This window comes from Daldinia loculata (genome assembly GCF_022478755.1).
Source record: "Daldinia loculata strain CBS 113971 unplaced genomic scaffold F4817scaffold_18, whole genome shotgun sequence".
Taxonomy (NCBI): domain Eukaryota; kingdom Fungi; phylum Ascomycota; class Sordariomycetes; order Xylariales; family Hypoxylaceae; genus Daldinia; species Daldinia loculata.
In genome coordinates this window covers 434,995-459,281 of record NW_026054872.1, presented here as the reverse complement: position 1 = coordinate 459,281, position 24,287 = coordinate 434,995, and the positions used below count along the sequence as shown (strand labels likewise).

Here is a 24,287-nt window from a genome sequence, read left to right as displayed (position 1 = left end):
GGACGTATGGATACCAGCAAAGTAGGTAATGTTAGGTTAGAAAGGATAGTAGTAGATGATATAAAGACCTTTGAGGTGTATCTACCTAGGTACCTACCCAAAGGTTATCTAAAAGGGACATATAGCTACCTAGTTACTTATTATCCAGTCTATCTATCAATCATTCACTCGTTTAAATAATTCAGCTATCAAAATGTCATCATCTATTTATACTAGACCAGACTCCGAAATGTATAGCGAACTCGCCAAATCAGATTTCCATCATCCTCCGGTGGACGAAGAGCCAGGGACATTACCATCACCGAACCAGTCGTCCTGGAATACTGCAAAACTCGTACTACGCATTGCATTCACGGCCATTGCACTACCCCTTTTCGGAATATCAGCTTCTGGACTTTCAACGGGAACAAGTCCTCGGGACACCACTGGTAGGCCTAACCAACAAGAAGACTCAAGTCACCATTGACTACCACGACATACTAAGAAGTTACCTTACTACATAGGCTTTAGCAGCAATCTTATACGACATGGCAGAATACATCGTCATGTGTGCCCAGAAGAGGAAGTCCGGCATCCGCCCTACCATTTCTCTCGGTTTCGAACTCGTCCTTGGGCTCTGCGGTATGGCGTTATCGGGGATTCTTACCTACGCCACGGTCGTCTCCTACAATTGGCGTATAGAGGACTTTGCCTACAATGCCAAACAGGATAAGCCCATCCCCGGATATGTTAGCAGTGGATACTTCTGGATCAAGATGTCCATCTCCGCCAGCTGCCTTGCCACATTACTATCGTAAGTTCCAGCGAGCCACCGATCTTGTCATCGATGCGTTTTTCAGGTTAACCAATACTTTCCGCCAGCTTAATACACTTTGTCCTATTCATCCGCGACTGTGTTGAAGTCGACAGGCAGAGGGAGGCTGCTAAGCAATCTAGGGAAACATCAAGGGTCTCCGTTGACCCTCGGGAGTTAATGTCCCACTTTCCTGAATTGGACTCGAAGGCTGGACAGCAGAGCAATGACTACGATGGAAAGGTCGACCTAGAAAACTAGTGGCGTAATGAAACTTCATAAAGAGCTATTTGATTACCGGAATAACTTAGAAGAGATGGGATCCAGAGCAGATCCTTCTGCAACAAGCATATTGAGAAAATAGATTGAAGCAATGAATAGCAATTGAACAAGTTCAAAATATTCACCAACTCTAACGAAGTACTTGTAGCGAAGAAAGAATGTTCGTAATAGAAAAATGAATCTTTAGACCGAAAATATGGGCCAAGTCTACAAGATGCTTCAGTAGATTATGGATACCTATCATGAAGATACTTGGTTAAAGTGAGTGATAATACAAGTAAGAAAGAATATGTGTAATAGTACGCATCATAGGTAGTGAGAGCTTAGTCATCAAAGGGGTCACTCCTGAATCATGCAGCTAGGTACCTACATATACCTATGTCCGTCCCTAAGATATCGTCACACAGAACGCGTGCGACTCTAATACACTACTGGTCTTGTTAAGCAAGACTTCGTCTAGAGCTAGGTACCAAGTATGCAGTGTGGAATATCATGAATGGTCCTATTTGTTAGTATCATGTTTCATTTATTATTTGGATCATTGATTTACAAGGAATAATTTAGGACTAAATTGGAAATTGAGTAGCGTAGTAAGTTTGATGCTGCTCTAGCTAGTGGTGATATTTACAAGATGGGACTATGTAAATATGTAAGGGCGTCTAGTCGACGGCGAAAATATAGTTCTGACGCCGAGACCCCATTGAATGAAGGACATCCCAGTGCTTTACCGGTCACCCTTTCTTCGCCGACACTTGCTATATTAGATGAGCGAATATGCATATTCGTGCCCGTGCCGTAGATCACCCAGAATGTCTGTAGATGAATTTTCTCGAGGTTATCGAAAGGTAGGTTTGCTAAGATACGTGCTAGCCGGATTGTGCTTCTCGGTGGCAGGCTGCTTCAACATTCTAGAAAAGAAATCCCAGATCTGTTCCTCGGATCATAGAATACTTTTATCGTATCTTGCTAAAAGCCTCGTCGGTGTATTGATGATGGTCATAGATCTTCGTATGCTTTTGGGGAGGTTGGAAAATATCGGCAGTCGACGGAGAAGGGAGAGGATCAGGTGGTTGGTACGATTGGGTAGGGTAGGTACTAGGGGTAGTCGAATTTTAAACACGGGACTTTCACTTGTGTATAATAAGCCCAATGTATACGAGCGGATGATCCGATTGTGTGCTGATGCTAGTTGCGGTAGGTGAGAATATTTAAGTTTGATTGGAATAAGTTATCGCCGCCAAGAAAGCATTGCGCATTGCGTTAAACAAGTTGATGGTAGGGTATAATGTCGTTGGGGCCGGTGATAGTATCAAGATCAGGGGTAAACGACGGTTATGTTAGGCGGTTAATAATATGGCCGATCGCGATATCAGAAAGCATGTAATGAACAAGTGCTAGAATAATGTATCGTTCTATATCCAGTGAAAGGGGCCGAACTATTGTAGTAACTGATACCTTTGTTATAAAGAATATGAGCGCCAAAAACAAGCAAAAGCGGATAGGTGGCGACGGGAATAGATTCAACATACCTGATGACATACCTGATGCGATGGTGTTGGGGGAAGATAGTACGGAAATATCGTGAGATCAAGTTGTGAAATCATGCGGGACTTGCGATATGTTGTAGTAGAGTTGCGTAATGAGATATGAGCTACCCATTTTTAAATCCACTCAGTCTCTGCTGTCTTCGATCGGAAGGCGAAATAAATTTCATTTCCTGATAGCCATCTAGATCCAGAAGATGATGCCTATGAAAAGAAGAAGATTCTCTAAATGAATAGTCCGTAACGAGGATGGATTCAAAGAGGCAGGGTTAACCGAGGATTATGTCTTCCGGTTGGCCAGTCAATCGGTCTTCGATAGACTTGTAACGGTCCTGCGGATTAGAGGTTGATGATTCCTTCTCTACTATAACGACAAACTCTAGCCTTGTCAATCTAGTGTCGATACCAGGAGCCTTCTTCCACTCATCGAAACGCTTCAGGAGAGCGGCTTCGTGGTCGTTTTTCTTGACCCGAATCATTGCCTTATTCCTCTTATCCATACCCTTCACAGCGATTCTCATTAAATAAAGCGTCTCGACATTATGCCACGATCGTGTAATCGTTTGCCAGCATGGCTCTGTTGTAGGAGGTAAGTTGGGCGATTCTGCTTGTATGGCTAAGCATCGCACCATAGAACGGTCACGTAGATCGTACTGGTGTCGAGCACAATAGCATCCACGGCAACCACCATGACAGGGCTCAAATATTAAAATGTCGTCAGCAGAAACAGCCTGGATTGTTCTAGTGTTGAAAGAACCTGCGGCTGGAATATACATGGCAAAGAGCTTCAGGTAATGGAGCCGCGCGACCCATCGCGACAGGCGGCATGCATTAAACCAGGTAGGTTGCTCGTTCTGAACCTCAAATTGAGCTTCGGAGGTATGTGATAGTGAATATCGGTTCATGATATATACTAGACGTGGTTCTATGGCAGCCTCCCATATCATCATTTTGAGTTCGTTCGGAAGGTCAGAATACTTAGAAAAGTTGGTGAGCGGCTTCAAAAAGCGTGGAGAGCGTCGAACGCGTCCGCCAACAGCAGCATGGTTAGTTTTAAGCCGTTTGGCTGACTTTCGCTTTCGCCCTTTACCTTGAGGTTCGACGATTGGATTTGCGGCCTCTGGTATCACAATACTTCCATTATTGAGGCGAGCAGACCGACGAGTTAGTATTCGGAGCTGGCCAGTTAAAGGGTGTGATGTGGATGTTTTCTCTAGCGGCAACGATTCAAGAGGCTGGGCCTGATTTCTCACCACTCCAGCCACATCATCATTAACTTCGTCGGAGTCGCCAATCTGGTCATCCATAATAGAGCTAACATCTCTCGAGTCTTCAAGCTTAGACACATTCAGATTCGATATGCGTTTCTTGGACGAGTTCTGAAGCCTCTCTTTGAGTGAAGTAGTAGTATACGGGATAGCATCAACTAAATCGGCGAGGTGGGATTTGGTCATAGATCGTGTCACTGGACGGGTATGAGGCCCTGAGCCGGCTAGGGACGGGGGGAGAATACTGCTATGTGCAGGCGTCGACATCATGGGTGAATCTGTCATTTCAATGTCGTGCGGGTGGTCGGGCTGAGAATCGAAACCTGATTCACATTTCTTACCATCGACATGATTGTCCACATAATTGTCCTCAATTCCATCTTCGACCTCATTTGCGCCTGCCATTTTGAGTTCGGGAAATAACTGTCCTCGGTTATTCTCCTGTTCTTGACTTGTATGTAACGAGGCAAAGTAAAGTACTAGGTTAGGTACCTAGGTAAGATAAGATGAATGATATCCGTCGAGAACATGAGTTGGTTGCGAAGTCGCAACAATATGTCAATTCTCACACGGCTTTAATTGCGCACGTGGATAAGAATAAGTCCTAGTGGGTGGTGGTACAAGCGTTAAGCTGTGCAGTAGCTGCTGTGACGCTACCTAAAGTAAGGTACGTTATGTACCTATCTTAGGTAGGAGGTAGGGTTTGTGAAAATGTCGAGGATGAAGTCAAGGAAACCCGATTTAAAATTGAAAACAAGCTCCGGTAATTTAAACAGAAATAATAAAAAAGACACAATGTTCTGTATTTCCGTCGAGTTATTCCCTTGTCACTGAAGTCTTGTCGCTGAAGTGTAAGGTACCTCTTAAGGTAGATCCTAGGGCTGTTGGGGTGTCTAAAGTGATTGAGGGTGACTTGAGGGTGATTGGGTTTGAAGGTTTAAAGGAAGAGCTGAGGACGAAAGGCGTACGACGTCAAGAAAGTTACATAAGGTAAGTAAACGAGTCTTGTAACGCAATAATTTCCCCGAAACCCTAAGACGTAGGTACCTAGGTAACTTTTATTTTCGCATCGAAACATGCACATGTAAAGTTCAAACATGAAGTTGGTAAGTTACATCCCCAAAGGTATTGTATCTACATTGATGCGGGGCAATCGTGGAGGAAGATAAGAATGGATGGGCGGTACAACGGCCTGATAGTGGGGCTTCACCAACGTGGCAGGCGCAGATGTCATGTTTTAGCACCTTAGCGCGCTGGCCCCCTGTAGCTTATAGGCGCTTACTTTAGGTACCGAGGTACCTGATTTTAGACGTCTCTCAGTTGATGGTCCGGTTGTTAATTGTGCAGTATGAACACATGTCTTGGGCACGCACTTTCCAATTAAGTCTTAATTATTTGGGTAGACGAAGTTAATTTCTTCAATTTCCAACCCAGATATTCATACCTACCTCCTACCTAGGTACCTAAGTCAAGTATCTCCTGTATTGAACCTACAGCACACTCTGGCATCGTAGAGGTCCCCTGTTCTCATAATGTATCTAGTTAAGCACTTTAGTAGCCACCTCTTACGCCATGAAAAGCGCTGTCTCTCTTACGTGTAAGGGTGTTTAGAGTATGAGCTACATCGTCAACCCTCTCACCTAAACGAAAAGGTTGGGATTACTAATTCTATTCCATGGTCAATAACCGTAAAGTTTCACAGTTTTTATAGAAAGAAAAAGAACACGGCTAAGATCAAACTACCAATATAGTTAAATGTAATTTATACGAAGCGTCATAGTAATCCAAAGATCCGGTGGTAGATTTTATAACGAGTTAATACTTATTCACAACTAACATATCTACACCAAACTTTAGGCGCATCTTACCAACAGTAGTAGCATCTTTAAGTTACAAGTAAAATCAAAAGTATATCTAGTTCTGGTGTTCTGTAAATTACCTAGTTACATCTTTTTAGTACAAGTTAAAAGACGATTCTAATAAGAAACATTATTTCAGAGACTACACCAAAAGATATCAAAATACATCTGTGCTCACGAGAATATAGATTAAAGTATACAATCGCTATCATTTAGATTATGAAAACAACTTAAATATATTGTCGTATAGCTTTAGAACGCAATTCATTAAGTGACTACTCTCATAGTACCTATCACGAGGTGGAACGAAACAGTATGGAAACAACTTCGTTGTTCCGCAAGGAACTCTAAACTATCTATGAAGATCCTTCGTCTATACATACTGAACAGTTCCTTTGTTCTAGATGTCTCATCTAGAATCCTGACAGTACCTAAGTGTAGGTGGTAAAGTTTTGAAACTAACACTTGACTACTTCTTATTTGTGAGTTTTCCTAGGCTGTAAGCGAAGCTATCTCGGTATTAATTAAGAGGGCAAAAACTAAAAGTGCTTGAAGTGACACAAAAAAGAAGTCGCTTATAATGAGGGCAACACACAAGCCTATACCAATCACCTCAGTCATTGTGTGAACCTGGTAAGCTTTATAGCCTGTAATGTTACGTCCTACGTCACTTGGTCACTTTATTATTACACCTGTGGCCCAGTTCCACGCAATACCTATGAAAGATTCAATTATCGGACACTTTCTCTTTGATGTGTCACCTATTACCTACAAAATCAGCATCCGGGCAAGCTTGTACACCCATGTCACTACCAAACAGCATTATTGTGATTCATTATATGTGAGTGCTTTAATTTGATGTCTAGTTCAAAGTTTGATGATTCCCTCCTTCCGGGTCCTCTTAAAATGTATCTCCTTCCCCCATATTTAACACCCATTTATTCACTCAGAAAACCTAAAAAGATATCCAACCATCAAACTTCCCCTTGATAGTCGACTTAACGTAGTTCTAACAGTCTATCATTCACATTCTCGAGAATATTATCCAGCCATGTGTCACGCATTAGCTTGGTGGTTCTATTGCATGACCTGTGGCAGAGGTCCATTGGGCAACCGTCCTATTGTACGTAATGGATTTCTTTTCCTGTTCCCTGGCTTCGGGCATACCTATCTTATACCTGGGTAGGTTCGGGGATGAGCGCTAACTTATAATGTTAAAGTACGTCTGGCAGACCGTTTGCGATAACTCTTCCGCAAGAACTCCAATGTGTCCAAATTTGACAACCGAGAGGCGCGAATCCCACGGAGACGATTGCCTAGCATGGGGTAAACAACACTTACCTCCACCTCCACCACCCTTTCCTCAAGGTGGAAAAGCCCCTAAAGCTATTTGAACGTGGTTAGGGGGAACCTTGAGTAAATGGGAGCAATGGATATCGACTACTAGCAGGTACGAGGTATGATAAATCGGTCTGGGCCGTTTAAGTTGTTGTGTTTAGGTTTAATATAAATATCATTCCTCATCTATTCCTATTCTCCCAGGACACAATACATTTTAATCGTAATTTCCCTATATACTAAATAAACTATCTTGGGGATTATATTGCTTCCGGCTATTTAGTAGGTAAGTACAACCTATACTATAGCACTAGTGGTAATACTATCATTTTGAAGAAATCACGCGCCACAGTATTTATCTAGTAAAATTCAGAGTACCCTACGTAGCTTTGAATGTACGGTTGAAATACCACAGTAGAGCGGGCTGATGCTGCTACTTCAAGTACAATGGATCAAGGACCAAATATTCCAGGTCTCAGTGTTCAAGAAATGAATTACAACGGGTTAACAGTTTGTAGATTTACCGAATCAAATGTTTAGTTTGAACACAGCGATTATTTTTAAATAGTATTATGTTTCCGTTCTGTTCTATTTCTATGCTTACGTATAGAAACAATGATAATGTTAGGTACCTAGGTGTTCGAGTGAAATATATAAAGTTAGGCCGCCACTTAATATAGCAGTAAAAGAGATTAGCATAATGGTGTCAAAAACGTCAAAGACAACAGGCGAAAGACTCTTAACACAACCATTGTTACGTTGAACCAATCGAACGACTTGTATAAGATAGAAAAATGGCATCCGGAATACCGAATAAAAAGGAGAAGCTAAGCTTCGGTATAGAAATGGAATTCTTTTTAGCATGGCGCGCTGAGAGTTTCACCGGCACGGTACCCGCGCCCCCGGGATCCGAGTCAAAGACTGGGGGTCCCCTGGTGGTTAGGGGGAACTGGGCGAGAGAAAGTGACATAGTGAGTGCTCTAGCTCTTATGATAGACGAGGCATTCCCATCATCCGCAGCAACAGTCGCTCCGTCGGGAGGAGGGGTACCGGACTACGGAGATCAGGAGTGGCATCATCTCTACCCCTTTCGCCGCTGGGATGTTTCGTTTGATCCTACACTAAAAAGGCTGCCTAAAGCGCTGAGAGATAAAACCGGCCCGGATTTCGGATGGGTCGGTGCTGAAGTTGTTTCGCCAGCTCTCTGGGCTACAGACGAGGGCTTCGAGGAAGTCCGTAGAATGTGTGAGTTCCTCCAGACAAACTTTTGGATATTCACCGCTCCTGAAGCTGGCTTCCATGTGCACGTAGGTAAAGGAAACGAATGGCTCTCTGTAAATTCACTTAGACGGATTGCCGCTTTTCTCTATGCAGCAGATCTGATATTAGCTCAGTCTCACCCTGAACACAGGCGCGATAATATATGGTGTCCGAGCCTACGCCTTTATTCTAATGTTTCCGTCGGGATCAAGAATCCCCCTATCCAAGCTCAGCCTACTCCTCCAGACGAACCAACAGAGGTCAGGGCAGACGAACCAACCGAGGTCGGGGCAGACGAACTAACGGAGGTCAGGGAGCAATCAGCGTATGCTGGTTTCATGAAGCTCGCACAGAACTTTTTCCAAAGTTGGGTAGGTCGTGCTGAGCCTCCACAAGAAAATCAAGTCCTTACAAAGCATCGATTCCCTCCCCGACCAACCGTGAGTACCTTTAATATCAATCGAGATTCGGTAGAACGGGTCTTGGGTTATCACGGGCCAACCCTCGAGGAGATTCAGGACCCCCGAACTTACAAGCCGATTCCGATGATGACCGCCGTTGCCGAAATACTAAGATCAGCGGATAGAAGGTCCATTGCAAGACTAATGAATATCGGACAGAGGAGAGGAGCGTACAGCTTTCTACAGCTCGAGAGGGAACATAAAAGAACAATTGAGTTCCGCCAGGCTGCTAGCACAGTCGACCCAGTTGAAGTTGTTACCCACGCAAGAATTGCGGTAGGTCTTTGCCAGTTTGCTGCAAGTGCTAGCCATGAAGATTTCTTCAAAATAATTCTTGACTGTGAAACGGCAGGGGAACATCCCTCTTGGTACGACGTTTACGATCTCCTTAAAGAGGTAGGTCTCTACCCCGAAGCTAAAGTCGTACAGGCAGTTTTATCAGGGACGATGACTGATGCTATGAGAAGAGAATATTGGTTGAGTCGTGGGCACGAACCACGCCCATAACAGTCCATATGACCGTCTCCCAGGTGAGATAGAATGAGATTGTCTTAGTTCTCAGGACCTTTAATGAATGATTGATTGAAATTTAAGGATAGGATGTGTGGTTTATGACGGGGATGTACCTTGTTTGAAGATGGAATTGACTCTAATAGGGACGCATTGTTTACAAAGTCTTTGCATTACAGTTATCCTAGATTCAAAGACTTGATATGAGGTAGGATAAAGAGATAGTTTTGCCTTGGCTGATGATGATGATGAGAACGTTAACGTCTATTGGTTTTGCTATAGCTAGGTAACTACAGCAAGGCGCATCTATGGCGCTTTAGACGTCTAGAGTACCTCTTAAAGAGACAGAGCTAGAGTTTCGCATGACATGAGAGATCCTCCACTTCCTATCCCCAGCCCCTACCTGCCTATAGCATTACTCTACCTGGTTAGCGCCGGCGCCAGGTAGCCGACTTTAATCAGGGGAAAAACCGTCGAACACGCCTTCTTATAACGGAGATGGAATCACCCTCAGCGCCCGGCAATGCCCAAGGAAAAACCTGAGTCGGACCATTTTTGGTTTGACCACAGTGGGATTCGAACCCACTTGTGTTGCGGCCCGTAGGCACGGACCAACACACATCCAGGCGTTAAACCACTACGCCATGTGGGATTTGCCTTGGCTGAATTTGACACCACTTCATAATTGAAACATTCCGTATGAAAGTTCCAACGTATTTTAATATGTGAAAACCTGATACTACCAAGCTATTTCGGAGGTCGACATATTTATTACACTAGAAGGGTATGTACCTGATCTTATAATGTATGTTGATTTGATTTACGCTAATTCCGCTTCGTCCATATTTCTAATAAAAAGGCTGTACCATTGAACACCTTTAATATGCGCAAAGATACTAAGCTTCTCGTCAACCGTGTGCACTCCATCGAGCCCTTCTTGCTCGGGATCCCAGCCAGGACCATACCGAAAGATATGCTTTGTTAAGTCCCAGTAATATCTCGTGTCAGTATTTCCTGTCATAATTCCTGGCGAAACAAGAAGGTTCTCGCCGTAAAGAGCTCTGCTAGTTCCAGAGAGCACCGAATATGGCGTCACCCCATCAACAGACGTTGGCGTTACCGGTGCAGGTTCTAGTGTGTTTGCCATTAAGTTGAGAGTAATAGATCGAGGCGTTTCTGGCTCATCGTTGAAGGCGTGAACCGTGAGATTATGCTTATCAGCAACTTGTTCGGCTAACCTTATTAGCTTCTTTTGTACATCAGATGAATGCTCGCCAACATTGACTCGGTGGTCGACAAGTACTCGAATACGTTCGGGGAGTGCATTGCTCTTGACGCCTCCGCTGATGATATCGGGCGCTACCGATGTTGTGAACAGATACTTAACAATATCGCCCGCCTTCGCTGCCTCTAAAGCAAGCTTATCTTTCTTAGTTCGCCAGTCATGAGATGGAAGAAGCTTCTGTAGCTTGGAAGGGAATTCTGCACCATGAACGGCACCGCATTGCAGGAGGCTAAGGAAAGGGTTATCAGGGTGTAAATGTGGCTCGTATGGGTTAGCTAAATCGTGATCCATGGTTAGCAGTTATTCCAAGGTGTTATCCTAGAATCTTGATCCAATAGAGTGGCGTTATATCAGAATGTTGAACTTTAGGGACTATCTCCACGATGTAATAAAAACATGGGTTACTAACCTTCAATGATAGTGATAAGTTCTGCCATGACTCCTATTCCGTTATGCGCAGGAGGAATTGATGAGTGGCCACCGGGCATACGAATGATAATTTCAACATCTATGGCACCCTTTTCGGCAACGCCAGGAAGGGCAAATGCAGAACCCCAAACAGTTGATGTTCCAGCCCCCTCGTCCACAATGACTGCAGCACCATCTTCTCCATAATGGGAAACCAATGCTTTGGCGAGATGCGCAGCTCCTTGTCCCCCTGAAATCTCTTCGTCAAACCCGAACGATAGGATTAAAGTTCTCTTTGGCTTGAAGCCAGCATCTATGAGCAATTCGACAGCCTCCATAATACCGATGAGGTTATTCTTACAGTCGGAAGACCCCCGACCCCAGATAAAATGGCCATCGAAATAGCCGCTAAAGGGAGGATGGGTCCATTGGTCAATAGTCGACTCAGCTACGGGGACGACATCTTGATGGGCCATGAAGACGGTCGGTTTCAAGGTCTCATCCGATCCCTGCCAAGTGTATAATAGCCCATGAGTGTTAACCTTTTGAAGTGTCAAGGTCTTATGAATGAGTGGAAATGTTTTTTCTAGATACGCAGCGAAATCAAACAAGACTTCCCATCGCCCATCTTCTCCAACGGGTCCAAGGTCATCATACGACTGCGTGGGAATCTTGATTGCCCCGGCCAGGCGAACTACCGTTTCGTTAAGAAAGATGGGCGAGGTGATGTAATCCTCCAACTTAGAGAGCGCAGGACTATCATGTCGCGGGAAAAGAGGCTCGACCTGCGGACAATGTGCTAACTCATCCAACGTGGAATGCCTCGTGCGTGAAGAAAAGAATACATCATAAGTGTTCCTTAGCAGTACCAAGGCGGCCACGACTTGAACTAACGTCACCCAAATCGATCTCGAATGAGGACGCGAGGCCGCGGTAATTGACTGCGGTAGAAGCTCCCCTTTTTCACGCATCATAGAGCTATTGATTAAGAGGAAATATGAGAAGAAGCATTGAAATCATCTAGATTATCTACGTAAGTACGATGTCCTGCTCTCTTATCAAAGATGGACCGGAATTGGCAGCACGGACCCCTCAAATTACCTCATTTAAGAAGCTCGGATTGCTATTTGCCCGAGTTTACAAGGGGTTATTGTAGTAGATTTTGCTTAGATCTACGAGGGATATGTATTCCCATCCATCCGTCCTTCTTTCCATCGCGCTTGAACCAGGCTCGTATTTACTGAGCGTATGTCTCAAATCTAGTACGATGGAATAGGTACCTAGGTATTTGCATCGAAATTCGTTCGGAGACAGCATTTTGATCACAGAGCCCTCTACAGGAGCCTTGTATGATTTCGGTCAACTCCAAATCTACAGCTTGCGTGAGAAGACGTCATGTAGTCTCGCCTACCGTGATAATGCGGGAGTGTCTGCATGGAGACTCCTGAAAGGGAGATATACAGTTCTAGGCCAAGATAATTTGTCAACAATACAGCCAATAACATTCCGACCAGAACCAAAAGCCAGCTACCATCTAACAGATTGGGTCTTATCTAACTCAGCTAAACAGAACAAAATGTTGCGTTGTTGGCCGACTACCTAACGAGGCAACCATCTTGATAGCATCCCTTTACACTAGATTGCTCCTCTTACAGTTGCAATAAGCTATATGCTCATCCCTTCAGACCCTCGACCAGCATCCCAGGAGAAAGGCTCAATCTCAATCCCAGGCTCGCGCATCATCGCACCCTCTAGCCACCTCGCGTAATCCTCGAACCCGCCGACGCTCCCAGTAACCCTTGCACGACGCACACCCCGTACGTCTTCGAACAGACGTAACGCATCCGGGCCCGAGCCGCGCCATGCTATGTATATAGACAAGAGTTAGAGCCAGTAGGCAATTCAGCAACGACTTCCAAATAGAAAAATAAAACGTTCAAATTCCCGAGGCGAGCGAACGAAGGGGAAGAACAGCGGAGAGAGAGTTCATGTTACACACCGGCTTGCCATGCATCGATAATAACCTCCTCCTTGTTACTCAGTTGCATCGCCGCCTGCGCGCGGTCGTAGCCTGGCTCCGCGTCCAGTCGCACGCACACGTAGAAACGGGTTATAAGGCCGGAGAGATGCGCTGAGAGCACGGGGTCGTAGGCGCGGCGTAGCCGGGGAAGCGTTGTTAGCAATGTGTTGTGCGCTAGGAAAGTGTTGCGCCGATATAGGAGAGGCAGTGCCTCGGCGTGCAGCTGCCGGTTTGCGCGCAGGATTGCCGGGTGTAGCAGCGGCGGCGTCCGATGTTGCCCGTACCGGTAGTATGTCTTCTGCGAAGGAGGGGGAGCATCTGGTGGTAAAACTAGCAGGTGCTTAAAGATCTCGAGACGGATCTCTATGGGAAGGGCTAGGAAGGGACTAGGAACTCTCCTTTCGTCTTCCTCGTGCTCGTTCTCTAATACCGCATACTCTTTGACTTCGGGCGACGGTGTGATAGGCGAGATAAAATTGACCGACTTCCCCGATCCAGTATCTCCTTTTAAATGCGCCAGAGGCCAACAAGGCCCATCCGATGTGCTCATCAAGTCCATGATAATTATTAGTTAGGTACACAGATATGTGCACGTTGAAGAGAAAGGATTGAAGTTATGATGGTAGTCCCCGCCACTCTATCCCTCAGTGTTCAAAATTATACGATAGTCAGAAAATGAAGACAAGGTATTATAAAGAGTCTAAGAACCCACACGAGACCGCGATATTGAGCGATATTGGACGATATTGGACGGGTCGTAACCTATGTATGTTATCTCTTTATTCTACCCTGCGCTGGTGCTGACTGATTGTCTAGGGTAGATATGGAAATAAGACGGGAAGATCGTTGCTGCATTGCCAATGCAACCTCCCCTGCGTCTTCGACCCTTACTTAAATAGTACCCATTTACGTGATGTGGCATCTTGGCGGCCGAGATAAGAGAGTGTATGATCTATAGCCTATGAAGTTCCTGAATAAAAAAAGAAACATGACATAGTGTATTCGTAAGGAGAAAAGGAAACCAACAAAGGCAAGGAAAATACATATGTCAGTTTAGATCCAGACTCTAGTGATAATACCTTTCGCCATCTTGCACTCTGCCAATAACTTACTTGCCCTAGAAGATACCCTTAGAAGCTAATTAACGGATTATTTCCCTCTTCAAGCTTCAAGCCTTAGCCCCTCATCTACCGCGATGTAATTATATCCTCCGTTCAGCTTTTTGATGTAGTCGTCAAACTTGCTAGCAGTATCAATGATAAGCTTGATCTTTGCATAATCAAGCTTGCAATTCTCTGGATTTTGCTGCTGCTTTCGTTCCCATCGGGTATACTGCCGTGCATTCGTGATGGCGTTTCGGATCTCCCTTCCGTTCATCTCAAACTGGGCCAAGTCCTTGATGTGATCTTTTAGATCAGCAGCATCTATCTCCTATTCCACGATACAATTAGTAAAGTTCTCAAAATGCATTCAACGGTCATAGAAATAACTGCTCGCTCGTGGTCATTGTGCTGGGTACCAACCTCTTCTTCAAAGTCTTGCAAGCGTGAGATAAAATTTTCCCAGATCTTAGAGCGTTCATAAAAGGTCAAATCGCTGTAGTGAATAGCCAATTGGATGCGCGACTTGAACGCTTCGTCGAAGGTACCGACTCTATTACTCGTCAAAACCAATATCCCCTCATAATATTCGAGTACTCGGAGGAACACGGATACTAGCGCATTTCGATGGAGGTCCTGGAGACTGCGCTGTTCAAGAAATACGTCGGCTTCATCGAGTAGGACAACACACCCCCAGGTCTTTCCGAGATGTAGAACGGACTCGAGATAATTCTCGACACCTTCCGGCTCCGTTCCGATGTCACCACAAGTAACAGGATAGAGTGGCTTCCGGGCAATCTCGGCCACACTCTCGGCGGTCAGAGTCTTGCCTGTGCCGGGACCTCCATGGAGCAACATGATCAAACCATTCCCTTTGCCGCTTATGAGATCTGTTGACCTCTTAGATTCTATCTGATCGCTGACGAGAGCCAGAATCAACTTCTTAGTCTTCTCTTCAAGAACAAGCCTCTCAAAAGCCGTCTCGTTCCATACTACTTCGCCTAAATTATCGACCTTTAGATCCAACCATTTCTTCTTCTTAAGGTTAAAGCCCTTGATAATCGAAGGTAATACGTATAGGAAGTCGTCGGAAGGCGGGTCGTCTCGATTCACCGCTTCGTGACTCAGGTCATCTGTCCCTGGGTAGTCTGAAGATGTCCACCGGGGAATATCGCGTTTCTTGTCTGGCTTATGTAACTCACGATATACCATCATGTCGATCATGTATCTTTCGTCGTCCGAGTCGTGTAACTGACGATTTCCATCTTCATGATATGATACCAGCTGCTTCGTACGACACTTCCAAATCCATTCTCCCCTGCGTCGCAGCTTAGCTGTTAGGTTTTCGTTCACATAAGCTAAAGGGCAGATGCTCAGGCCATCGATTTCCAGCTTCGAATTATAGCTGTCATCTATTTCCCATTTTAAATCGGTCGTCTTGCGTGAAAATACACCATCAAAAGTCCAGTAGCGAGCTTTTATAGTGTATTGTATCATCGATACCTTTCCCGACGTCTTCCTTTTGCCGTCTTTGACTTGTTCTTCAGTAACCCAAGAACTGCATATGAGGCCCCTTGCTTCATTGGTCTCTTTCTGCACGATCACGTCACCAGGTTTGAAAAGGTATTGAAAGTATCGTTTCGTGATTCTACCGTTTCGAATTATTTCCTCGGCGTCATTGTACTCATTTCCAAAATGAGACATAACATAATCAAGTAATAACTGGAACTGTTTCTTCTCTGAGTACTTTAGTAGCTCGAGGAATGGATCCATGGCTCGTCTTGAGGCGTGGTAAAAGGCGGGATATGGAGCTAACAGTTCGGTCGAGCCATCAGCATCTGTAGAATGGTGATCTGGAACATCTGTCCTCCCTATTTCGTCCACGGCGTCTGCACCGAAATCATAGTACGACATAAATTTCGTAATAGTCGTAGTCAGATCCGTAGAGGTTGTCTCTATCATCTCCGAGTTTTGTTTTGGTACGGATAGAGTATGATCGACATCCTTTTTTCTCGAGACGGGGACAGAAAAGTCTCTGTATACAACGAAGCAAATCTCCGGGTTCCTTTCAAGATACGACTGTATGTCTCGTACTGGAAGATTGCCCGCCAAAGCCTCACCCTTTGCGTTCTCGCCCTCTATCCACTGTGGTTCATCAAGATACATCCGCGTAAAACTCTTTGGAGCCGTCACGCGGTATACTATCTGAAATCTAGGCTCCGGCGATGGGAGCACCCCGGTTGTGCGGAAGTCTGATATACATGCTTGCAGGCTCTTCAGGTTTTCTCTCAAAGCCGGCAGATTTGCAGTGCATTCCTCTGGCGTATCTAACACTGTTGATATTAAGCGGAAGCAATTGCTTAACGCGGGATGCCGAACAAAAGCTGCTTCTGGATTGGTAGACCGAATATTAGAATTCCAATGGTCTTCAAGTACCGGGCTCTGAACAGTCGTTTGTTGGTGATTGATTTGTGCATCTTGCTCCATAAGAGCCACCCTTAGTCTTTCTTTGTTCTGTTGCTCGAGAAGCATCAATTGGAACTGATAATCCCCGAGCTTATCCTCATTGGCTTTTTCATTATCGAGTCTGGGTGTTTTGGAATCGGCAACCTTGGTTTGGTTTATGTTTTGGTCTTTAAGCCCTCTGTTGGGTTGTATGGCCTGCAATATCTGAGCTGTGCGTTGAAACTCGCTATCGTGGGTTCGGTCGGCTGAAATGGTATTCTGTATTAAATGTGCCCTGTGCCTAAATCTATAATCTCCTCTTGGTTCTCCATTGTCGTTGTCTTCCTCCACGTTTTTCTCCTCGATTGTCATCTTCCTTGTCGGTATCGATATCGCTAGCACTGGAGTCGTTGGAAGGTATTTGGTCTTTTTGGTATGTTTCATGCCAGATTCTGTTTCTAACACAGATTCTATTTCACATCCCCCGCCTTCGGATCAGCCTGCTGCCCGATGACACGTACCTTGTATGCAGGTAGATCAGGTACCTATCTAATGTCACACAAACGTGGCGTTAGAACGCCTCGCCGAGAATACTCGTATTTTATACTTGCTGCATCTCTGGTCTAGTTCAGGGTGTCTTCAAAGAAGCAAAATTCAAAACTAGAACTGTGATCGGGTCTCATCCTTGGTGATGGTGGAAATGCTGAGGCAATTGTAACTCCACGTCCAAAACTTCTGTGTCCGGTCTATCACAATGCTTCAAGGGGCCAATGTTCCAGACGTGTGTCCACGATTGATCTGCTTAGATACCTTATTTCCCAGGCTGCTATCCTCAACAAAAAGATTCACACCAATGAAGCCTTAAGTCCGCTTCTTACAGCTTATTTTGCCGTAAGAACTCAGAGAGAGTGGGTTAGTGTTCTTGCTTTCTTCCTTAAAGGTATCCCGCTATTTTACATCTTCATTGATGTAGAAGTATTGTGCCAGGATCAGGGGGACTTATCGGGATTTTGACCTTCGGGATTACTGAAGATGCTTGCCGATTTTTCCTCTCGGAGTATCAATACGTTATCGAGTTAGTTAATACCCTGCAAATAAGTCACTATGACATATCTATTCTACTACATAGCAGTTGCTAATACATAATAGGATAGCCTTAGTAGGTCATAGTACATCGCTCTTTGATGAAAGGGAGAACTACCACAAGTACATGGTGACAGTGAGTGGTAAAAAGCATGCCCAGGTGCCTATGAGTACACCATGCCGAGGAATTTTTAATCTAATTCAGGGCTATTTAGAGCTAGGCCAATTAGCCGTGAGGAAACAGGTCCGTCCCCGCCAGAGGCGGTTACCATTGAAAGCGGCGAAGTTAGGTTGTTGGGCTCTACCCAGTTTAAATATAGATTGTATAAGTAGGTACCTACCTACTTCTTGGAAACGCACAAAGAACATTGGCCTTGGATTAGACCTTAGCTTTACTGTTGATATTTATCTCTTACGTATATATTATAACTACCTCGTAGGTTAGCTTGTTAATAATATGAAGGTATATACTCGAGCTAAAATCCTATTTTGACCAGTTCTTAGGTCATAGAATAAATACTTAAGATAGCACGTTTGGAACCCAGTTTTCTATTATTACCCGAAGCTTTATTCGTTCTTAATTAGTAGCGCTAGGTAATTCTGCCATATTAAGTTGGTGGTCGTTATACATAAATTACCGTTATGTGTAAATAGAAGATAAAGTACTGCAGTTGTTTAAACTATTCGTTCGATAGGTTAGATATCTCATAGACCAGATTAGTTTAATTCTACTAATAGACGCTATGTAAACAAGCGGGCAGAAACCAACGTTGTTTTATATCAGAAAACTCCACGTAGTTCGTTTATAAGTGATATGAGTATCACCCCTATCATCACCATGCCCACTAAGTGATATTAAAGGCTAGATAAAATTCATATTTCTATCCCCACTTTACCTTAAACTTCTCAAGACCAAACGCCCCTTAGCTTGTTTAATACGACTTATTCTTCTGTAACCTTCTATAGTACCCTTGATGCTATTGTTACCAATATTTATCCGTTGAATTTTAGCATATTTTCCTGCATACTCTATTCAAAGGACTATTAGGAGAAAAGGCCCCCTTGACCAAAATATTAACCACCTAGGTAGATTTTAGCGAGACCATAAATCTAGACACTTGTATCTTACATCTCCGGGATTTGGTTTTAACACATGTCGAACCGAGTATTTGCTATAGGTACTATTGTACTTAGTAATATGATAGGGGAGACGAGGGATGAACCACGAGTTTTCCTTACCGCGTTATATAAATCGATTGAAATTTAATAGTGTTATACTCGAATAAGTGATAGTTAAGGTTAATAGAACACTAGTGCTAAGAGGTTTCCTGTCATGCGCGGAAAAGGAAATGTCAGGAAGGAAGTATAAACCAAATGAAGAGAGAAAGTAACTTGAAAAGAAAAAGGAGAAAAAGAAAAGCTTGACCTTACAAATCGAACCTACGACTTTGTCCAGAACAAATTGGTCCTTTTGCCACCTTGTACATATGTTCAAACTCGAGATCTACGAAAAGACCCCCCGAGAGATTTTTTCTGCATCAGTCATACCTCTGACCACTAGGCCAATGACCACTTTGACCAGGAAATCACAGACCAGGAAGTGATGGAAGGCGCCCTTAACGCATATCATAACCTTGCCTTGGGTAACTCCGTAGCGGGTGCCTACCTATCTAAGATCTACTTATTTCCATAACCTTACCTATATACGACAGACATCTCAAGAAATTAAATTATTCTATTATGAAATGGAAACGTTAAGATATCTATCTATTCTTAACTTTATACTTTACCCGCATGAATGTGGTAGGCTACGTATTTACGTTATTAAGCGGCCCATCCTAGGGGAGGACTTATCCTAAGATGTGGTAGGCAGAGAAGGCCCCCTTACATAAGTCCCAGTCATCATTACTAGATTCATACCCAGGCTTCGTAGTTCCTCACGAAGTAACATCATACCTTCCTCGCTATAAGATTTGCACCTGTCTCGGACACCCTATTAACCCCGTCCCGAGATAGGTTCGTCGACCCTGCACACGTATCGCGGTTCCCAACAACGCGTATGTCAAGCATCAAGAGTTCCCCTTCGATTTGACATACGGATGAACTATAAACTATGCTTACAGGTGAGACAGGTGGCGCGGGAAGGTTAGATGGGATGGGAGGGATGTTATAGGTCCCACTCACACCTGTACTTACTTCCGACTGCTCCGCGATGGTGTTGCTCGTCTAGTGTTTGGAGACAGGGAGAAGGTTGGGGGTTCTATCATGAGGCCCGAAGAAGAGAACTAGTGTATATCATATATGCAGACTATTTGCCCTATACATACGTATATGAACTACCTCTAACGTGATGTAAAGTCTAGTACTGATGCGATGCATGGTTGCAAGACTGATATTAGGTCCGACGACACACTCTTATATTAACGTGTGTAAGCATTTACTTATATCTCCACGTACACTTCGCCTTCCAAATAGTTATATGACTGACAAGTATGTAGTGAATATCTTAGGTACCTAACCTACCTATGGTACTCTCGCCGATAAGATCGAGGATAGAACCTAGATGCCTATTATTTGATCAAGCCGTCCGTGCTCTGTAGCAACCCGCCCCTCGCGTAACCGTCCAGTTCATCAGCTTCGTGCTTTATTACATGACCTCTTTTATGCCTACATAATTGTCTCGTAATGCATAGAGGCACCTACCTACACCTGACCAGGTACTTACCTGCCTAAGTTACCTAATAGGCAGCACAAGAGCACGACAGCGCTTGTATCCGCAAACGCCGCGGGGGTTGGGGACCTAGACACCCATAGCACCAACGCATTGAAATCGAAGGAATTGACTTACTAATAATACAGGCAGACATACCGACAAGCATGTCGTAAATAGGCTGACCCTCTCGCCTGTTTCGCGCAGCCCCATAATCCAGCGCGAACGACCAGCGCATCAAGCGCGCGTGTCATTCGCGCCTGGAAGGCAAGCATCCGTTCACGATGTTGGTCATGTTGCAATTACAAAAACGGGGGTACAAAACTTACATACGTATACCAGGGCTAAGATACTTGATTGGCTGCCAGGGCTTCTTGGCGGTGGAAAGTTGCTTGAAGTGGTAATTAACTATTTCTGGTTAGGAAACGTTCAGCGACACCGATTGGTCGAATTGGTTGGTTCGGCAACTAAAAGTTCCAATAGCTAAAGAGAAAAAAAAAAGGCTTCAGCTCCTTTTTTATTGACGATGACTCACCGGCCGACCCACGGGTAGACTTCGATCATTCAGCAATTAATGCACGCTTGACCTGCCTCACATCAGCAAACAAGGGGGGAGGGGAAAATCCTGATTCGGTACCTCGAGCTAATGTCAAATGAGTGGCTGTTGTGTGACGGATGAGCGGGAACGGGGAATAATTTCGTCGTGTTCTTTTCTTTCTTTGATCCACACTTCACAAGTCTCGGCAGTCAGTAACTCAGTGTCATCTTGCACAAAGACGAAGATGAAAACAAACAAACTTGCACTCAACAATGGTCATCAAAAAAGCTCTTTTTTTTTCTTCTGTTCCGACTCGAAGCTTATTTGAAATTTCAATACTATCTGCGAGGTTGGGTTCTCTCAAAGTTCTCTAGCAAACTGCTTTTTTCTTTTGTACTCGAAGTTCTTTGATACTCGATAGCGCAACACCTTTTCAGGCTCAGATAGGTAAGAAATTATACTGCCAGTGTGCTTCTCGTAGCTACTAGGTCGAATGACAAACGGCGCCCGCTTTTCGACGGTTGCCAAATATCGTTCGGCGGGTTCGCGGGTACGATATCGTTGATCGTATAAATCAAGAAAAGACAAAAAATACTCCAGTATATGATACGGTCGGCTCGAGACGTCGCACGTAGTGCCGACATTGCCTTATTCCTCGAGTCGCCTGTCTTGATCCCGTGGGTGCGGCTGTAACCGCCACTGCCTAGCCATTATTTGCTCTTCAACACCACTATGATTATCCCCCGAACACCATTACAAAGAATAACGCACCTCCCTTGTTCATTCGTACACAAACAACTACCCACCTTTACCAGTCCCGATATGCTGTGATCCTGGAAATGCATGCATTGTGAAAATAGCTTTTCGCCCGGGCTTTGGCCATCGTCAGGGTTCTCTCTAGACTATGTGTGACTTCCAAATATGGATTGTGGTATCACGAACCGTCGAACCTCTCCCGATGTAGAACAAAGGAAATAGTTGGATATTGTCACAAAGGTTGTTTGTAGTGGACTTCGCAATAAGCCGTAGCTTAGCGAATGGCTCCTAATTCAAGATGCCGTCCCACATTCCTGGTCCACCGGGGCCGCCGACTGCAGGGTGTATCGAGGGAATGAACGACCGAGCATCATATGAGCAACACATCCGCTTCCTGCCTCCATTTGATAGAACTGGCGTACGTTGGCCCCCTAGGTCCGTCGGCGAGAGACTGCGAACCGTTACATCCGAGTGATCCTTTTCGTAGCACTGACTGCTTAGCATTTCACGCACATTCTCTTGGAGCGAATTATCGATTGATAACGGTCGGCTACGCTTCGCACCAAGCTTGGTGGAAGGACGAGGCTGCGGGCGATGGTTTTGAAGCTGGTTCTGAAGCTGTTGTAGAGCGCGGGCAGCATTCGCAGTTTCGTCCAATTCACATCCTCTGGCCAATGGAGTCTCCAATGACATTTGTACCAAATCCTTACTGACCGGGCCGGTGTAAGATTCGGGAGAGGATGTAATGCAATTCTCTTCGTAGTCTTCGGGCACCGAAGCGATGACTGGTCTTAAGCTGTACCTTTCACTGCACAGCTTCGCGTATCGGCATCGCGCCTGAACATCCAATTTGGTGGACGGCGCGCTAGCCAAGGACGAAGCTGATGAGATCGAGGATGAGCGAGACGTTCGTGACGAGTCAGAGATCATCGATTCCGGCGAAGATGCCGTTGAAATAGAATTAGCAAGCGAGGAGCGACGTGTGGAAACGTAGCTTAGAGGTGAGGAGCTGAGAGACCCAGGCCACCTATCCAAGTTTTGCGAAGCAGTTACATTCGCAGCCTGTGCCATAGCAAAACCCATTGAGCCCTTACTACTAAGGAGACAAGTGGCAGCACTCGCAGCAGGAGTGCTAAACCCGATGGGTTGTGGTGTTAGACGAGGAGTGGGAAGTAGACCTAGAGCTGGAGCGAGACGACCCGGAGTATGTACAGTAGCCGGTGCGGGCTCCATGACGTATGGTATATTGTAAGTCTTCGGCGTAGATGGGTCACTCGTGTAAGTTAGTTTGTCTACCTGGGCGCAAAGACTCGATAAAGGCGGGATCGGCGTCGAGTCTCGAGTATTAGTTACTAAAGGACTTAGCGGGATAAGATCTTCGATATTGCCCAATCCCGGTTCGAGACTGAGGATCAAGTTCTTCCAATCTTGGTTCAGTTGCTCTGAGATCTGAGAACAAACAGACCCGGATGGAGGTTGCGGTGGTGTGTACCTTAGTACGATTTCGGTCCAACGTTTGAAGACATCATCAGTGATGTGGAGCTTCCATTTTACGGCAATTAAAAATGCCATCTCATTTTGGTTGATCTCTTGCGTCGCAAGCCCCGAAATTTTGCTCCAAGCTCGTGCCGAATAATTTCGGTCTTGTAAATACTTGGAGGCAAGAATTAGAGCAGCAAGGAACATTCGGCGACCACACTGGAGTACCCGGTTCGCATGAACTTCGTCGGGCTGCTCCATGGTAAAGTCGTGCTTAGGAACATGTGGCTTAATCAATATTAAATAATACAGCGCAACTTGCAACGTAGAATAGCTCGTACGCGAGCGGCGCAACGTTTCTTGGATAAAAGTCCGTAGCGGCAAAACGGCCTTGTTGCCGAGTTCCTGCCGGTGGAATACGGAAGACAGTGGCCAAATTGCTTCAACTATCTGTGTCGATGAATCTAAAGTGGAGGGTTGAGCGCGGGAATACGGGTTTGGGGGATACATCGTTACTGCTTACCGACGAGGCTATCGACAAAGTTGACCTTCCGATCGCTTTGGCGAATCAGAGATGGAGGGCATCCGGTTCTGGACGTCGCACTGCTACTGGTGCGGCGCGGATTCTGCCGTAGTTCTTGTGGAACTTCGGTTTGTTGCGGTTGTCCTCTCCAACAGGTAGTAGGTAAAATCTGGTTACATAAAACATCAGATTGAGACGGCTTAGATCGCCGAATATAAGCGTAAGAATCGCATCGTTCCGACGCGTCAGAAGTATATATAGAGATGGAGGTGTCGTCAGAGGCCTGGGACGAAGTTTCAGACCAGACCGAGGCTGAGGACGAGGAGGCGGAAGAGGCTATTGAGGAATTATAGGGCCCATTGAGGGAGGAATTGATAAAATCCAGCGAATCATGTTCGCTGCACATCATCTTGGAGAAAGTAAGAGGTTTAAGGTCTTCGAGACTAAACCTCCAGTCGCCCGTTAAGCAAAGTCAACCGATTAGATCGTTATACCGAGAAACAGATCGTGAAATCTTATCGAGTACGAGGCTTCACAACAACATATATTGTTGTTATGAGGCTACCGAAAAGTCGAAAAAGAAGGGAGGTTTCTAGACGTGAGTGCTAGTAACCAAAGTTTCACG

At 45.1% G+C, this 24,287-nt stretch overlaps 8 protein-coding genes across 8 annotated transcripts; 2 read left to right on the top strand and 6 right to left on the bottom strand.

Annotated features, from left to right (window-relative positions):
• Positions 1-193: 193 nt before the first annotated feature.
• F4817DRAFT_314983 (uncharacterized protein) lies at positions 194-1,054 on the top strand (the record flags this gene model as incomplete). Its single annotated transcript, XM_049300474.1, has 3 exons — positions 194-428; positions 511-793; positions 862-1,054. 3 exons carry the CDS (start codon positions 194-196, stop codon positions 1,052-1,054), a joined length of 711 nt encoding a protein of 236 aa, XP_049160102.1.
• Positions 1,055-2,342: 1,288 nt separating this feature from the next.
• F4817DRAFT_72230 (uncharacterized protein) lies at positions 2,343-2,751 on the bottom strand. Its single transcript, XM_049307814.1, has one exon. It carries the CDS (start codon positions 2,612-2,614, stop codon positions 2,408-2,410), a length of 207 nt encoding a protein of 68 aa, XP_049160101.1. The 5' UTR covers positions 2,615-2,751; the 3' UTR covers positions 2,343-2,407.
• A 32-nt stretch (positions 2,752-2,783) lies between these two features.
• F4817DRAFT_72243 (uncharacterized protein) lies at positions 2,784-4,592 on the bottom strand. The gene is made up of 2 exons (XM_049307815.1): positions 4,380-4,592; positions 2,784-4,310 (listed from the first exon to the last, which is right to left on the bottom strand). The coding sequence occupies exon 2, from the start codon at positions 4,290-4,292 to the stop codon at positions 2,889-2,891; it is 1,404 nt and encodes a 467-aa protein (XP_049160100.1). The 5' UTR covers positions 4,293-4,310; positions 4,380-4,592; the 3' UTR covers positions 2,784-2,888.
• Positions 4,593-7,878: 3,286 nt separating this feature from the next.
• F4817DRAFT_364511 (putative amidoligase enzyme-domain-containing protein) lies at positions 7,879-9,312 on the top strand (the record flags this gene model as incomplete). Its single annotated transcript, XM_049306760.1, has 1 exon — positions 7,879-9,312. One exon carries the CDS (start codon positions 7,879-7,881, stop codon positions 9,310-9,312), a length of 1,434 nt encoding a protein of 477 aa, XP_049160099.1.
• Positions 9,313-9,898: 586 nt separating this feature from the next.
• On the bottom strand, positions 9,899-12,073 carry F4817DRAFT_334768 (carboxypeptidase s). The gene is made up of 2 exons (XM_049302939.1): positions 11,010-12,073; positions 9,899-10,875 (listed from the first exon to the last, which is right to left on the bottom strand). Exons 1-2 carry the CDS (start codon positions 11,980-11,982, stop codon positions 10,136-10,138), a joined length of 1,713 nt encoding a protein of 570 aa, XP_049160098.1. The 5' UTR covers positions 11,983-12,073; the 3' UTR covers positions 9,899-10,135.
• Positions 12,074-12,499: 426 nt separating this feature from the next.
• Positions 12,500-13,888, bottom strand: F4817DRAFT_72133 (uncharacterized protein). Its single transcript, XM_049307813.1, has 2 exons — positions 13,008-13,888; positions 12,500-12,873 (listed from the first exon to the last, which is right to left on the bottom strand). The coding sequence occupies exons 1-2, from the start codon at positions 13,585-13,587 to the stop codon at positions 12,674-12,676; spliced, it is 780 nt and encodes a 259-aa protein (XP_049160097.1). The 5' UTR covers positions 13,588-13,888; the 3' UTR covers positions 12,500-12,673.
• A 301-nt stretch (positions 13,889-14,189) lies between these two features.
• Positions 14,190-16,945, bottom strand: F4817DRAFT_358123 (uncharacterized protein; the record flags this gene model as incomplete). The annotated part of the gene is made up of 3 exons (XM_049305990.1): positions 14,190-14,459; positions 14,552-16,333; positions 16,364-16,945. The coding sequence occupies 3 exons, from the start codon at positions 16,943-16,945 to the stop codon at positions 14,190-14,192; spliced, it is 2,634 nt and encodes an 877-aa protein (XP_049160096.1).
• Positions 16,946-21,948: 5,003 nt separating this feature from the next.
• Positions 21,949-24,071, bottom strand: F4817DRAFT_314977 (uncharacterized protein; the record flags this gene model as incomplete). Its single annotated transcript, XM_049300473.1, has 2 exons — positions 21,949-23,603; positions 23,663-24,071. 2 exons carry the CDS (start codon positions 24,069-24,071, stop codon positions 21,949-21,951), a joined length of 2,064 nt encoding a protein of 687 aa, XP_049160095.1.
• Between the last annotated feature and the right edge of the window lie 216 nt (positions 24,072-24,287).